Source organism: Arachis ipaensis, chromosome B02, assembly GCF_000816755.2.
Source record: "Arachis ipaensis cultivar K30076 chromosome B02, Araip1.1, whole genome shotgun sequence".
Classification (NCBI taxonomy): domain Eukaryota; kingdom Viridiplantae; phylum Streptophyta; class Magnoliopsida; order Fabales; family Fabaceae; genus Arachis; species Arachis ipaensis.
This window is the reverse complement of record NC_029786.2, coordinates 28506598-28523758: the sequence shown is the minus strand read 5'-3', so window position 1 is coordinate 28523758 and position 17161 is coordinate 28506598. Positions and strand designations below refer to the sequence as shown.

Sequence of the window (17161 nt, the reverse complement as noted above, 5' to 3'; positions counted from 1 at the left end):
TGATGAGCGGATATTTTATACGCTTTTTGGGGTTAATTTCATATAGTTTTTAGTATAGTCTAGTTAGTTTTTAGTTTATTTCCATTAGTTTTTAGGAAAAATTCATATTTCTGGACTTTATTATGAGTTGTGTGTTTTTCTGTAATTTCAGGTATTTTTCTGGCTGAAATTGAGGGAGCTGAGCAAAAATCTGATTCAGGCTAAAAAAGGACTGCTGATATTGTTGGATTCTGACCTCCCTGCACTCAAAGTGGATTTTATGGAGTTACAGAACTCGAAATGGCGTGCTTCCAATTGCGTTGGAAAGTAGACATCCAGGGCTTTCCAGCAATATATAATAGTCCATACTTTGCTCAAGGATAGATAACATAAACTGGCGTTCAACTCCAGTTCTCTGCCCAATTCTGGCGTCCAGCGCCAGAAAAGGATTAAAAGTTGGAGTTCAACGCCAGAAATGGATCCAAACCTGGCGTTGAACGCCCAAAACAGCCTTATGCACGTGAATTGTTTAAATCTCAGCCCCAGCACAGAGTGCTGGGCGTAGTGACAGACGCAAAAGGATAGTAAATCCTATTCCGGTACGACTGAGAACCTGCAGATGATTAGCCGTGCGGTGACAGCGCACTTGGACCCTTTTCACTGGAAGGATGGATGGTAGCTATTGACAATGGTGACCCACCAACACACAGCTTGCCATAGAAGGACGTGCGTGCGTGAATCAGAGGATAGAGAAAAGCAGAGATTCAGAAGACAAAGCATCTCCAAAACTCCAACATATTCTCCATTACTGCATAACAAGTAACCTTTAACCCATGCTCTCTTGTTCATTCGCAATTCAACTGATAAATATAATTGACTTCCTGACTAAGAATTGCAAGATAACCATAGATTGCTTCAAACTAACAATCTCCGTGGGATTCGACCCTTACTCACGTAAGGTATTACTTGGACGACCCAGTGCACTTGCTGGTTAGTGGTACGAGTTGTGAAAAGTGTGATTCACAATTCGTGCACCAATTATCTACATGGAACATCAAGTGACAAGTCAGATGACAGCTAATATGTACAAATGAAAGCTAACAAGATATGTTTATGATCGTAAATCAAATTAGTCCTTATTCGTATAAACCCTAACCCCAAAATACCTATAGACATTTATTCCTGCACCAGTACTTATTAATTTCTTATAAAGGAGAGAGAGAGAGAGAGAGAGAGAGAGAGAGAGAGGAGAGAAGGGGAGAGCCATAAATAGTGTAGCACCATCATATTCTTCCTTGTAGTAAATAATTGTCCCCTTTAAAAAACTAAACTTAATTCTAATGTCCCACTTTCAAGAGTAATAGAAAGCAAGGGATCTATCAAGTTCTCAAGAAACAACAACAAGCAAGGTGAAGAGACTTCACATAATCCAAATTTACCTTCACCAAACATAAAGAATCCCATAGAATCATTACCTTATGATTCTCCTTTTGCGTTCCTACCTTCATCAACATTTGTTTCGGTATTGCAATCACCCTATATATCTCTAAGGGCCATAACCCCAAATGCACCTAAAAAACAGAGCACACACAGGTTTATAAACTTCTAACAAATTAATGCAACAACAAACTTAATCAATCAAAATTCTAACATTACCGCTGGCGCAAAAAACCCAACTTGGACCCCTTATGTAATACCCTATCACCCTAAGCCTTACCTTTAGCCGTAAAGCGAAGGATGACAAAGTGCCACGAAAGTTCTAATGCTCATACAGTAATATATATGAAAGGAAGTAATAATACTAGAAGCCCGATGAAGAATAAAACTCGAAGATGTAGAAAGCAGAGATACAAAAGCGCGAAGTATTATACACGATCTAAAGCGTAAAGGTACAAGAGATACATGATACATTTATTAAACAAGAGAGGTATATATATGACATACAAAAGTGAACTAGTCATAGCCTGCAAACTTTAGGCCGGCTAGATCAACAGAATACAACAAAATTTTTCAAATAAACAGATACATCCTGTCTCTCAAAATAAGCCTCTAAGGCAACAAGTGTCATATACAAAAGTGAGAGATATTACATCAAAATAAACAGAATATAGGAGATAAAAGTGATCCTCCGCTCTGTCACCATCCCGCAAATTCACCGAGGTGGGTTGCGACCTACATCTGAAAAACAACAACAACATATGGTATGAGAACCGAAGGTTCTCAGTATGGTAACAGTACCCAATAGATAAGATATAAGGTTCCGAGATGTCAAAGGCAATTCTAGAACTTCTCACATGCATAAGATTCAAACTTAAAGTAAACTTAAACCATAGAAGGGTTATCTATCTTAAGGGATTTCTAACTAACATAAGCACCACTGTCCCACAGCCTTCAACAGCCTAACCTCCATGCAATCCCATCGCCACCGCCTATTAAGCCTCTTCAATCCCAGTAGAAAGCACAAGTAAATGTAAACAAGTAAAGCACAGGTAATATACATTTATAGCAAGTAATTCAGGAAGAATGTAAACATGTTATACAATTAGGCACTGAAAGCAAGTAAGCAAAGCAAACAAACATATATAAGATACACATGATGAATGTCTGTCCTATTGGCCGTGATATCACTTGTCGGTTCAACTGCCAACCCGACATATCCCCTCAGGATGTAGCCTTTTGGTCATGAATAATTGGTACCCAGGGATATAGTCCTTGGCACACTATCCATGGATATAGTACCCGACACACTCTTGTGACCCAAAAGGATGCGAGCAGGATACTCAGTCTCAGACCTCACATCTCAACGTAAGTGGGATTAACCACCATCCTTACACCGACTTCGAGACCTCAACAAGCGGGATTAACCACCGTCCTTGTCAGGTGCATAGCGACTCATCAATCTCAATATATCAATAGTATAGAATCAGTCTCAATGATCACTGCTCATAGCACAAGTTTATTAGTACTCATCTCATTACAATAATTCATTTTCAAGTCTTAAACTTATCATCAATTCTCAATATATTATCATCTCAACACTCTGCCAATCCACTCAAGTCAGTCCATCCATAGAACTTGCCAAACCTAAGTCTCCGTCTTCTAATATCATACAGAAAATATCCAATTTAAGTTACCTAAATCACTTTCACTAACCTCAAAGCCTAATCACTAGCTAAAAGCCTTAAATACAGATTAGAAAAGTTTAGAAAACTAGAAGAACCATTAAAATGTAAAAAAAAATAAGTTTTTAGTAAAACAGGGGTCATGCGTATGCATGCCCCTGTCTGCATACAGACGGGTGAATATATGGCAAAGTTGCGTACGCATGCTCCATTTGCGTACGCGAGTCCTCAAAATAGAACGGGAGACTCGCGTCGCATACAACATACCGCGTACGCATGCCTGTGCCGCGTACGCGAAGGTTCTTGGTAGCGGCCGATCCCTGCCTCGCGTGTAATAGTTCGCGTACGCATGCCTTAAAAACCTTGGAAAATTTTAAAAGTTGTAGAATTCAGATTTTTGCACCGAACTTTAAATGCGCATTACTTTTTTTATTTTAAAACATTTTTCATCCGTTTTTTGAATGTTTTAAACCTCTCGGGCCCAACTTTCATTTAAATCAAGTTTCATCCAAAATGAGGCTCCGGAGCACAAGTTATGACTCGACAAAGTTGTTTAAAAATCAGTTTCTACCAAAATTTGCAAAACCTCTAACTTTCAAAACTCATAATGCCAATTCAAGTTATCCACAGCCTAAACAATCCCAATTTAACCCAAAAGCCATACTAAATATTTTTCAACCATTTCTCAATTATACGACTATCTAGACCATATAATTCTCACTCAATCCTTTCAACAATTCTTCCTCAAAATTACCAACCTCAACAATATCAATCCAAACCTCAATCATACCATTTTCACGTCATTCTAATCTTTATAATAATTATTTTTCAACATATCATCATAAGCATGCTTCAAGACATATAATTTATTCAATCTCCATCAAAATACATATACCACTGACGGGCGAAAAGTTACCGATTAAGAATTTATAATAAAAGTAGCGTTGCAAGTACAGTTCTTAACCGACGAAAATTCCACTATCAATTTAAAAAGAGTTGTCACAATTTAAGAATAAAATACTGGGAGTAGAATTCCCAGGTCGTCTCCCAACGAGTTGACAAAAGAGTGCAATTTATTGGTCAGGAATTTTCTAAGAAATTTTAGAGTTGGAGAACGGAAGAATAAAATGATTATTAATTAAAGCAATAAAAATTAACAAGAGGTTTTATATATTTGAAATAGAAAGCCTTGACTGGGAGAAGATTAATCGGAATTTCTATCCTTGTTGAAATTCCTCAAGTATAATAGTAAGAGGTTGTTATTCTACTTAGTTATCCTTTACTTAATAAAGGAAAGTTAAGTAACTAACCAACTCTGATTCACAAGTCCTAATCCTCTCCTAAGGAAGAATTAGAGTAAGTAACTAGAGAGTCAGCCAACAACTTTCAATTACAAATTAACACTTGAGTATTCCAACTCAAGGGTCTCCTGTTAATCAACTCCCAAGTCAAGTTGGGAGTCTACTCCATTGACATGAGTGCCATTTTCATAAACATGTAAAAGGGGTAGATGGAAGACATGGTAATTCAAATAAAGTAATAAAAGAAAATTAATTAAAGGTAAAAATAACTCTTTGCATTAATACTTTCCAAAATCAAAGATATCCATATATAACTCTGAACAAATTGAATGAAAAACAAAAGAGTAAGGAAATAAGAAAGCTAACTGTAATGGCAAAGACTTCAAACGGAGGTAGTAACTCTTCTCAATATCCAAATCAAAAAAACATAAAACTAGAAATCTATGAATATGAAGAACCCTAGAGGAAGTAGTAGTTTTCTCTCTCTAAGATTCAAAACTAAAAACTACAACTGTGTAAAAATGAATGTGTGTTGAGTCTCTGCTTGCCCCTTGGCTCTAGTCTGTGTTTCTAGGCCAAAAACTGGGTCCAAAACCAGCCCAAAATCGCCCCCTGCGTCTTCTATGATTTCTACACGTGGCGCACGTCATGCGTATGCATCGATGGTCTTCTGTGCGTGTCACGCGTATGCGTCAGTCACGCATACACGTCGCTGTGCAACTTCGCTTGTCACGCGTATGCGTCAGCTACGCGTACGCGTCGCTGTGAAAAGCTCCAAGTCACGCGCACGCGTGAGCCATGCGTGCGCGTCGATCTTCGTTGGTCATCTCCTTTATTTCTTGTGTTCCTTCTATTTTTGCAAGCTTCCTCTCCATCCTCTAAGTCATTCCTGCCTTATATAGCCTGAAAACACTTAACACACAGATTACGGCATCGAATGGTATAAAAGGACATTAAAAATTGACAATTTAAAGGCTTAGGAAGCAAGTTTTCAACCATAGAACAAAATTGGGAAGGATTTGTAAAACCATGCAAATTATATGAATAAGTGTGCAAAGAATTGATAAAAAAAAACCACTCAATTTAGCACAAGATAAACCATAAAATAGTGGTTTATCAACCACAAACACAATTCAATCAACCATTCATTTAATCCAATCCTATCCTAAGGTCCACTAGCCAAAGTTTCACAAAACATTACATATTAACTAGAGAAAACCGAAATCATACCTTGGCAAAATCTCAACATGCTCAATATACCCAAGAACAATTCCAAACAAGCCTCCAAACTCGATCTCAATGCTCCAAATAGCCAAAACAACTCCAACAATCACCAATGCTCAAGCTAATATCACATAATTCATCACAATTAATACTAAGGTTCACAATTACACTAAATCACAAGGGTTACACGATAGCTTACCTGACCCATAGCAAATTGGGATGAAACCCAATAATTTTTCACTATTAGATGGTACCTAAACAACCAAAATCACAAAATCTATTCAACAACTATACCCAAAAATGCAAAATCTGTTAGGGTAGAAGAAAGGAGTATGAAATACAAGTTCTTACCAGTAATGCTTGCTAGAAATGACGAACTTGGCGAGAGATTTGCGTGGCCACAAACGGCACGCAAATCAGAACATCGTAGCTCAAGTTATGAGTGAAACAAGATAATGATGAATAGTGTTTCTTCCTCTCTTCTCTCACCCTTGTTTCTACCCTCTCTTTGAGTGTAATGAGCTTAATGGCCTTCATTTACACTCTTATATATTGGGCTTGGGCCCCAACCTGGGTCCGATCCAACCGTTTAGCGTTTCTAGTACGTTTGGACTAACCTTGGGATCAAAACCTTTAGAATTAGCGCCCAGCTTTCAACTTTAAATATTTTTCTAAGTTTCTCTGTAGTTTTATTTTCTCACTTGCAGTACCAAACAGTACCGGTTAATTTACCGGTACGTATTTTTATGCAATTTTTTGCAGAAATTACATTTTTCCACTTGAAAAAATTCACTGAATCCAAATCTCACTTTTAAATTTTTAAATTAAGATGTCTAAATTTTTGAACTTATTTCGGACAATTAATTTATTATTTTATTTTAATTAAACAGTTAATAATCTCAGGTTCTTACACCTTATTATTCAATATGCAGATTGAGGATACCAAACAAGGACTGAAAAAAGAGGGAGAGAAAACGGTTACTGATAAACCAAAATTTATGGTTTATCTTGTGCTCAATTGAGTGGTTTTTATCAAGTCTTTGCACACTCATTCATACAATTTGCATGATTTTACAATTTCTTCCTAATTTTGTTCTATGGTTGAAAACTTGCTTCCTAAACCTTTAAATTGTGTATTTTAATTCCCATTTACACCATTTGATGCCGTGATCTGTGTGTTAAGTGTTTTTAGGCTATATAGGGCAGGAAAGGCTTAGAGGATCGAGAGGAAGCTTGCATAAATGGAAGGAGCACAAGAAATAAAGGAGACAACCAGCGAGGAGCGACGTGCACGCATGGCTCACACGTGCGCGTGAATTGGAGATTTGCACAGCGACGCGTGCGCGTACTTGACGCGTACGCGTGACACGCGAAGAAGACCATCGACACATACGCGTGACATGCGCCACGTGCAGAAATTGCAGAAAATGCTAGGGGCGATTTTGGGCTGAGTTTGGACCCAGTTTTTGGCCCAGAAACACAGACTAGAGCCAGGGGACAAGCAGAGACTCAGGATACATTCTCATTCGCATAGTTTTTAGTTTTTTCTTAAAGAGAAATCACTACTTCCTCTAGGTTTTCTTCACATTCATAGTTTTAGAGTTTATGCTTTGGATTTGGATATTGAGAAGAGTCACTACCTCCGTTGAAGTTTCTACTATTCTAGTTTGTTTCCTTATTCCCTTACTCTTTTAATCGCCCATTAACCCTGTTCAGATACGTATGTTTATGATTTTGAGATTTATTAATGCAAAGAACTATTTTTACCTTTAATTGATTTTCAATTATTATTTTATTTAGTTTATCATGTCTTCTTTTCTTCCCCTTTTTATCGTTTATGAAAATTGTATATATGTCAATGGAGTAGACTCCCAACTTGACTTTGGAGTTGATTAAAAGGAGACCCTTGAGTTGGAATGCTCAAGTGTGATTGGGAACTGGAAGTTGTTGGCTGGCGCTCTAGTCACTAACGCTAATCCTTCCATAGGAGAGGATTAGGACTCGTGAATTGGAGCTAGTTCAGTTACTTGACTTTTCTTTATTCGGTAAGGGATAACTAAGTAGAGACAACAACCTATTACTATTACACTTGGGAGAATCCAACAAGGATAGAACTTCTAATTAATCTTCTCCCAGTCAAGGCCTTTTATTTTAATACATAAAACCTCTTGTTAATTTCCAGTACTTTAATTTATTATTATTTTAATTTTTCGTTCTCCAACTCTAAAATTTCTCAGATAATTCCTGACTAATAAAATAGCACTTTTTTGTCAACTCGTTAGGAGACGACATGGGATTTCTACTCCCAGTATTTTTATTTTAAATTGTGACAACCCTTTTAAATTGATACGCGGAATTTTCGTCGGTTAAGAACTGTACTTGCAACGTTGTTCTTATTATAAATTCTTAATCGGCAATTTTACGCATGTCAGTTACCTCTCACGCCCGGTGATAGTGCCTCCCCACGGTGGCTCGATGGTGGTCTCTCACGGGCGAAGATTGCAATCGCTATCACTCTCACTCACATGTCACCGATAACACCATGTTCTTATCTTTGATTAGAGCTCTGTCGCATGTCTCTCTTCTTGTTTTGTATGAAAGAGGAAGAAAGAGTGACATAGTGGCTGAAAATGGGATGAGATGAAGAGAAACGACGTCATTTTGGTTCAAGCCCTATTAATAACCAAAACAACGTCGTTTTGATATGTGCTAATTTGTCGTTTAACGATCCACGTGGCAAAACGTTAATGGAAATTGTTAACTAAATGACGGAGGGACAAACGTGATTGATTTTAAATTTTTGAGGGACTAATTTGATTAAAAAAATCATTCGGAGATGAAATTGGCGCTCGACCCATCTTTCATGAACTAATTTGACCATTAACCCTATTATTATACTTATAGAAGTCGTCGTAATATCCTCGATATCAGAATGGTACAGTCGAAAGCATGACATTCTAGTGGTGAGGGTGTTACACTTTGAGTTCCTATATAATGTTTATGACGCAAAAGCTGATGTAGAGTTACCTTTTATGACAAGTGGATCATAAATAGGGATTTAGATGAGTTCCCTATTGGAGATGGTCTAAGTCTTTAGCTTGTCCAGCGTATCATAGTCAGTAGTGCAAAAAAAAATCAATTATCCCTGTAACAAAAGAATAACGACAGAATACTATATTTTAAAATAATTATCATTTAGTAAATAGTTTGCAAAATATTGGCCGGTAAATAAAATTCTTGAATCCATAGTTATCAAATTTGGTCTGCATCAGTCGAACCGAAAATCTGGTAATCTAGTCATTAATTCAGGTTGGATAATCATTTGAATTGGTTAAACAATTAATCTAGTCAAATTTAGTCAAATTTGATAAAAATTGATCAAATTCGACCAAAATCTGTTAAAACGGACCTGATCAAATCCAGTAAAATCCAATTAAATTAGAAAATAAGTTATTTTGTATACATGATATTTTATTAAATGTATTATATAAATAAATTAAATTATNNNATCTAATAAATAATAATTTAATAATTTGACCAATTTAATTACAAATAAAGCTCTATATTCAAGCAAAATCCTTATTCAAGTTTATCTAAGTTGTTGTAACAACTTTTCAAATCACGCGCTCCTTCTCCTTCTCCTTCTCTGTTGCTTTCTCCTTCTCCTTCTCCTCCTTCTCCTTCTCCTCCTTCTCGTATTTCTTTTTCTTCTTCTTCCAATTTTGTGCAGGTTCTTCTTCTTTCCTTCTTCTTCGTCTCCTCCTTCTTCTTCTTCTTCTTCCAACGAAGTACACGTAGACTTCTTCCAAATTTGCACACGCAGACTTCTCCTCCTCTTTCTTTAAATTTGCACGTGCAGGTTTTTCTACTTTCCTTCTTCTTCTCCTCTTCTTTCTTCTCCACCTCTTAAAGATTATCAATTCAATTCAATTTAATTCAGAACACATGCGTCCATTCAATTCAAAACAATTCAATTCAATTCATAATGAACCGAACATGTTATTAAGGTGAAACAATTCTATATTACTAAATGAATGGAACATTATCCATTATATAAAATCAAATTCAAAACAGCTTTCTGTATAATGAACCAAACATGTTATTAAGGTGAAACAATTGTATAGTACTAAATGAACGAAACATTATTCATTATATAAAATCAAATTCAAAACAGGTTTCTGCATAATGAACTGAACACGTTATTAAGGTGAAACAATTGTATAGTACTAAATGAACGGAACATTATCCATTATATAAACTCAAATTCAAAACACTTGTGTCTACAATTACAGATTATCAATTTAATTCAATTCAATTCAAAACACCTGCGTCCATTCAATTCAAAACAATTCAATTCAATTCATAACGAACCGAACATGTTGTTAAGGTGAAACAATTCTATAGTACTAAATGAACGGAACATTATCCATTATATAAAATCAAATTCAAAACAATTTTCTACATAATGAACCGAACACGTTATTAAGGTGAAACAATTGTATATTACTAAATGAACGGAACATTATCCATTATATAAAATCAAATTTAAAACAGGTTTCTGCATAATGAACTGAACACGTTATTAAGGTGAAATAATTGTATAGTACTAAATGAACGGAACATTATCCATTATATAAAATTAAATTCAAAACATCTGTGTCTACAATTTAGAGATTATCAATTCAACTCAATTCAATTCAATTCAGAACACCTGCATCCATTCAGTTCAATTCATAATGAACCGAACATGTTATTAAGGTGAAACAATTGTATAGTACTAAATTAATGGAACATTATCTATTATATAAAATCAAGAGAAAATGACAAATAGGTCCCTGACTTTTTGTCCCGCGGACATTTTCGTCCCTGACCTTCACAAAATTTGGAAGGATCAGTCTCTGACGGAGACATTTGGACGGATCAGTCCCTGACGGAAGCATTTGGACGGAGGGACTGATCCGTCCAAGTTTTGTGAATGTCAGGGACTTAAAAGTATTTTTCAATGGTCAGGGACGAAAATGTCCGCAGGACAAAAGGTCAGGGACCTATTTGTCCTTTTTTTTTTAAAATTGAAAATAGCTTTCTGTATAATATACTAAACACGTTATTAAGGTGAAACAATTATATAGTACTAAATGAACAGAAGATTATCCATTATATAAAATCAAATTCAAAACAGGTTTCTGTATAATGAACCGAACACGTAATTAAGGTGAAACAATTGTATAATACTAAATGAACGGAATATTATCCATTATATAAAATCAACTTCAAAACACCGGTGTCTACAATTTAGAGATTATCAATTCAATTCAATTTAGAACACCTGAGTCAATTCAATTCAATTCAATTTAGCAATTACATTCCATTCAATTTGATTGAAAAAATAATCTATTAACAAAATGTTGGTGTTGTTGGTGATGATGATAACGAAAGAGGAGAAGAAGAAGAGGAGGAGGAAGAAAAACAGAAGAAGATTCTGCGTGCGCAAAGAAGGAGGAGGAGAAGGATGAGGTATGCGTGAATTTGAAAGAAGAAGAAAAGAACGTATGCGTGTATTTGAAAGAAGAAGAAGAAAAAGTGTCGGGTAGAAAAAGAAAAAAAAAACGCATGTAATGACGCTTTTTTAATGAGAGTGATTTTTGTTAGTGTTGTTGCACTACTTAAAAAAACTTGGATGTATACAGAGTTAGATTATGATAACTATGACTCAATCTATTTGTCTTATCCAATAAATAAAATTGAATAGCAGGAAAGAAGACAAAACAACCAAATCATTTCAAGTTACAACAGATTTCACATGTAAAGTGAAACAAGAACAAGTTGGTGCAGCAGCACATGGTGAACCGCATGACTGCGATCACGGTTGGTGCCTCCTGACTCACAGAACTCCTCATTGGGCCACGTGTACGGCAACGATTTCGTAAGACACTACGATCGTGCGGAGCACCTTCGCTTAACTTTCTCCGACACAGGCACAACAAAATCGTCAAAAATCCGCTCTCACCGCTTCTTCTTCAGATCTCGCCGCATTTCCTCGTCCGTACAATCGCCGGCAATTTTTTCCGGCAATCTTTCGCCGGAAACTTCATCCATTCTCGGCCACCGCTGATCGAGTATCCCCTGAGGGTACGTGCGACTCACACACCTGGTTTGTGTTGCGATCGTGTGAGTTGCTAGGTTTAGGGTTTTACGTTCCTATTTACTGTAAATAGACTAACAGAGTACCAAAAATAGTGTTTGATTAAAACGTGATGATTGGATACGCCTTTTAGTAGCGTCGAAGTTCATCGATTTTCTGTAATTGCATTTTCCTAATCTATCCCGAAAATGCTTGACAGAAGTGACTTTTATCACTGCATGTTGGATTTTTAGTATAAGGAATTGATTTTCATTATTCTTTTTCACTATAAAGAAGTTGATGTTTTTGGTTGTTCATTTTCAGGAATATTGCGTTGCAAAGAGAGTATGGCACACTGGAATTTCCGTGATGTCTTGAAGCGCTTCTTTTGAGTTCAGTGGGAAGTTTCAGTGTACATTTTATTCGTTGTAGAAAAGCCATTATAGCTTTAATTGTGTCAATAAGGAGGAGTTTGCAGTGAAGAAGTGACATGGTATGTCTTATGCTTCTTTATTTGGGGCTTGAGGTTTTGATTTGCATTTGGAAATGAGCATTGTTGTTGTTTTTATTGTTGGTCTCTTTGTCCAGAGATTGAATGCTTACCTACCTCTGCATGCTTCTCTTTTCTATTTGTGGTGCTGAAGCTTTTGATGTTTGAGGTTCAAATGGGTCGTCGTTTTGAGTGCGACAGGTCTACCGGAAAAAAAAAAGGATTGTGTTATTTAAGCCCATTATAAACGGCTAAAACCCTGTGGTAGAGCTAGATATTGGATGGATGTACTGTTTGATTTCCTATTTGGTATGGTACTTGGAAAACACTAGGAGCTAGGTCAAATTTAGTAAGAAAAGATGTATACTGGTTAGAAAATTTACCAGTATGTTTAATAATACTATATCTAACCTCCACAGTTTATTGTACTTTAATTTGAAATTTTCATGGATTTTTCTAGTTAAACAAGATAGCAAAGTTGTCCCTGTATTTTTTGTTGCATGATCTACTAAGTATTAATTACCAAGTGATCTTTACGCTAGTGGATGATTCACTTTTGTTGTGTATAGGATTTATGATTTTTTTTTTATCACTTGAATATAAGAAATTTGCTTAAAACAATGCTACAGACTCCGTCAGCTAGATGCAAGTGTTTTCATATGATTAGTGTTTTGCACGTTGAGATGTATCGAGCTCAGATTTATTTTGAGTGCTAGTCATAATTATGCTGAGCCCATAGAGTACTAGAAATTGGAGTTTTTGCAGCAAACAATCACTATTTTGTTTTCCATGTTTGTTAATAGCATCACTATTTTGTTTTCCATGTTGGTTAATAGCATCACTATTTTGTTTTCCATGTTTGTTAATAGCATCACTAGTTTTCTATTTTTTTTTTTTTTTTTATTATCGGCATCTTTCTAAAAGGACTTCTTTACAGTCTTTCCCCAATCAAGCATTTTGGATGGCAAAGGATCCTGGAAGTTTGAATGATGGTGACATGACATGTGACGAATCTTCTAGAATTGAGTCCAAGAGATCTCATCAATGGTTCATGGATGGTCCTGAAGTGGATGTATTTCCCAATAAGAAACAGGCAGTAGTGCCCCCAAACAATTTACTGTCAGGAATGCTTAACTCCAATCTTTCTTCATGGGGAAATTCCTCAAGTTTCCAATCCTTAACCGATGATTTCACTGCACAATTGTTTGACCCAGATACAGCTACTACCAATCATGGGGATGCAAATATTTCATCTCTTAGCATGGACAATAAGTCAGGTGGTGAGAGAAAGGATAGCATGAATCCCTTCGGGAGTGGTTCATCATTTGGTTTATCTATGTCCTGTACATTGGATGATCCTCGTTTAGCTTTCAATTATGATGGAATTAGAAAAATTAAAGTTAATGAAGTGAAGGAATCTCATAGTGTCATGTCTGTCCCTGAAAATAATCCCTATGAAAAGGGAGTCAGCAGCACCGTGTTAAATTCTCAAGCATACAGCGCTGATGATAATTCCATATCAACGAATCTTGCTTATACCAAAGGGGATGCTAATATAATATCAATGGATGACCCGTACAGCAGGACAGATAACAATTTAATGTCAGTGGTTCAATCTCATAACAAGGGAGGGGATGGCTTATCTATCCATCAAACTTACAAAGATATTTGTAATACAATATCAATGGACCAAGGATTTAGCAAGGTGGATAGCAGCATGACATCTGTTGCTCAAGCTTATAAGGCCGATGACAATTCTATGTTAAGAGATTACTTATTCGACAAGGTTGAAAATGGCACCATATCAGCGGGTCACCCATATGGCATGGGAGGAAACAACATGCCATTTGTTTCACATTCTTATAATAGTGGGGAGAGCACTATCATATCCTTTGGTGGCTGTGATGATGATGATCCAACTCACTCTGGCCTATTCATTTCCAACTATGACATGTTGACGGGTCAAGCACTTCCACAGAAGTTGGAAGCTGTGAATGAGAAAGAGTTTGTCAGATCTAATTCTAATTTACTTCTAAATACAGCTCAGACATCTGCATCTGAAACTGAAAGTGTTTCCAAGACAAAAGAAGAGATAAAAATGTCTAAGAAAGCTACTTCAAACAACTTCCCTTCAAATGTCAGAAGTTTGCTATCCACTGGCATGCTTGATGGTGTCTCTGTAAAGTATAAGGCATGGTCGCGGGAGGTAAAATTTAGTATTCATGAGTTCATCTTTAACAGTAGCTTATCTGTCATCACATGTCTGGTTCTTCCTATGCTTGTTAGAAGGAGCTTCGAGGAGTTATAAACGGTGCTGGGTATTTATGCAGTTGCCAGTCTTGTAATTTTTCCAAGGTGAGTTTGTCCATTCCTCAATCCTGTTTATAGAGGAGAATCCTTTTTGAGCCAAATTGTTTTATCTGACTTATATTACATTTTCTCAAGGTTATTAACGCATATGAGTTTGAACGACATGCTGGTTGCAAGACAAAACACCCCAATAATCATATTTACTTTGAGAGTGGGAAAACTATATATGGTGTTGTACAAGAGCTCCGGAGCACTCCACAGAATATGTTATTTGATGTTCTTCAGACAGTAACTGGTTCAGCAATCAATCAGAAGTCCTTCCGCATTTGGAAAGGTAGTTTATGTTTATCAGTGACAACTGTGTTCATTATTTACATTTTTGGATGTGGTTTGTTGAAACAGAATGTTCCATCAATGGTCCAATTATCACTTAAGTATTTCTTTCTCCTATACAGAATCCTTTTTGGCTGCGGCTCGGGAACTCCAGCGCATTTGTGGAAAAGGTGAAGTGAAGTAGCTGTTATAAAGGAGCAATTTTGTGTTGTAAGATAGAACCCTCCTTGTTGGGTTCGTAGGCTTTATGTTTCAATACATATTTTCTGGCTGATGGCAAAGCTAACTTACGTTTTGAATATTTTTTTCCCATTTGAGTGGAAATCATCAATGGGGAAAATAGAATGCAAATCTGCAAACAAAGTGGAACATATATTTTGCAAATTTGAATGTACTGTGGCAGGAGCATTCAGTATATTACAATTCATGAAGAGAAATATATTTTGATATCATGATCTTAATGATGCGGTTAAATACGGTTAATTATCTTCCTGACTTTAGATACGGTTAGACCTACTCCTGTAGATCACAATGGAAATACCAAACAAATAGAAACATACACAGCTGCATTTGCCCCATATGTTCAATTTTACATGAAAATTGGTAAGACTTTCCTCATGCTTGTTCTTCTAGTGTTGTGATTCCAGCTCTTAAATTACTGATGGCAATGTGGTGGTGATTACAATGTTCCTTTTTGGTGTTGGCTTCCTCTGTAACTTGTTTAGCTGGCAATACAGGTTCATTACTTGGTGGCTTGTAATCTTTGCTTTTACCCCACACTACAAGGTACAGGCCCAAAACAATGACAATGGCACCAATCAACCTGTAAAATTTGCCAGATTCAACTACTTGCTTTCGATTGAATTCTTTCTAATGGACTCTAAATTGTACACTGCTAACTAACATTCTCAACAATGTAGAGTTGGTGTGAATAGGAATGTGAGTTAGCCCTGTGTACCATACAAGCTGAATACATTTTTTTTATCTTATTACTCTTAGGCATTTGATTAATTAGTACTTGATTTTAGTAATTACCTGCCAAGAAATAGTTTCTCTGCTAGAATGAGGGAGCCCATAATAGCAACAATTACCATGCAGAGGGGATTAAATGCTGTTACAAAGACTGGGCCTCTTGTTTTCAACACCAATCCTTGCATGTAATAAGCCAGTCCTGAACACACTATGCCCTGTAACTCAATTAGTTCCTTATAGAATGAGAAATATGATTACTTGGATTTGTTAATCCTTAATCTCTACTGAAATTATTGGATAATATTTTAATTCATTTAACAATCAAAGGGTATTATTGTTATAAGTGGTCTAGTTGGATGGGCTTACACTGTAGACAACAGCAAGCAATTTCATATCCCATTTCAGATACCAAACAGAAGGGTTGGCTCTTTCCATAATCATAGCAACTGCAGCACCTTCAGCTGCTCCCAAAATGCATATCCATGCCGTAAGAGAGAGCTCAGCAGGGTAGGCTTCAAGGGTTATAGTCTGCACAAAGAAATGAAATTCTGTTACTAATTTCATAAAAAGTGGATTCCTCACAAAAAATTTCATTTATTACTATTATACATAAAAATAACCAGAATCTTTTGGGAGAATATTTTGAGTTTAATTTTGATGTACGGACAATGTAAAATATTTTATATAGTCGTCCAATTATATTCGTTCTTTTGAATTACAATTCATGCATTTAATATAATATTTTTTTTTGCTAATGTGACATTATATAATATTTTATATTACTGTTAATAAATAATGAGTGGATAAAATTAACTCACTTGGAGGATCACGAAACAGGCCCAACTAAAACAGCCTATTGTGATCATAATAAATCCTTTTATTGCATGTTGAGTATTTTCATCAGCATCGTGATGAAGATTGTGGTTACTGCCTCCATGTCTTCCAAAAAGCTCAATAATTGGCCCTTTCAACAGTGTCATCACCATGGCACCAGAAACGGTCGCTAGAGTTCCAACCACCTTTGCTATGCTACGAATACTTTTTATTTTAATCTTCTCTAGTCTGACCACAACCATACATAATTCATTAAAAGATGTCATACATATAGTGACAATTTCGTCCATACACAACTAAGCCAATAAAACATATAGTGTCGATACGAATATGTGTAACAGGTATGACAATTTTAGAAATAAGAGGGTACGAGTACATCAGTATATATATATATATAAGTAAGAATTAACTTCTAGATAATTTAAACTACATTTTATATAAAATAATTAATTTTTTATGATAAATAAAATTTTTT

General features: G+C 36.0%; 2 protein-coding genes across 7 annotated transcripts in view; one reads left to right on the top strand and one right to left on the bottom strand.

Annotated features, from left to right (window-relative positions):
* Positions 11410 to 15338, top strand: LOC107625191. Of its 4 annotated transcripts, none has more exons than XM_016327766.2 (6): positions 11410 to 11794; positions 12072 to 12240; positions 13175 to 14443; positions 14527 to 14592; positions 14683 to 14881; positions 15003 to 15338. In XM_016327766.2, the coding sequence occupies exons 2-6, from the start codon at positions 12238 to 12240 to the stop codon at positions 15062 to 15064; spliced, it is 1599 nt and encodes a 532-aa protein (XP_016183252.1). In that variant the 5' UTR covers positions 11410 to 11794; positions 12072 to 12237; the 3' UTR covers positions 15065 to 15338. The 4 variants fall into 4 exon arrangements, with proteins under 4 accessions (XP_016183252.1, XP_016183250.1, XP_016183251.1 ...); XM_016327764.2 differs by having other exon boundaries at positions 11413 to 11755; positions 14524 to 14592; XM_016327765.2 differs by having other exon boundaries at positions 11413 to 11777; positions 14524 to 14592.
* LOC107625193 (WAT1-related protein At2g37460) overlaps positions 15237 to 17161 on the bottom strand; it is a 4477-nt gene continuing 2552 nt past the window's right edge. For 2 of the 3 annotated variants that reach the window (XM_016327767.2, XM_021115727.1), the window contains 4 exons: positions 16671 to 16914; positions 16219 to 16380; positions 15916 to 16067; positions 15298 to 15703 (listed from right to left, as the gene is read on the bottom strand). In XM_016327767.2, the coding sequence (XP_016183253.1) occupies positions 15496 to 15703; positions 15916 to 16067; positions 16219 to 16380; positions 16671 to 16914 (766 nt within the window). In that variant the 3' untranslated portion in view covers positions 15298 to 15495. Of the gene's footprint in view, positions 15704 to 15915; positions 16068 to 16218; positions 16381 to 16670; positions 16915 to 17161 lie in introns of all 3 variants that reach the window. The other variant, XM_016327768.2, reaches the window with a different exon arrangement.

Bases quoted from the DNA above. Each gene is read 5' to 3' on its own strand.
- LOC107625191 (XM_016327764.2), top strand. The intron at 14,593-14,682 runs GTGAGTTTGTCC...CATTTTCTCAAG, and splicing joins AGTCTTGTAATTTTTCCAAG to GTTATTAACGCATATGAGTT. The intron at 14,882-15,002 runs GTAGTTTATGTT...TCTCCTATACAG, and splicing joins GTCCTTCCGCATTTGGAAAG to AATCCTTTTTGGCTGCGGCT.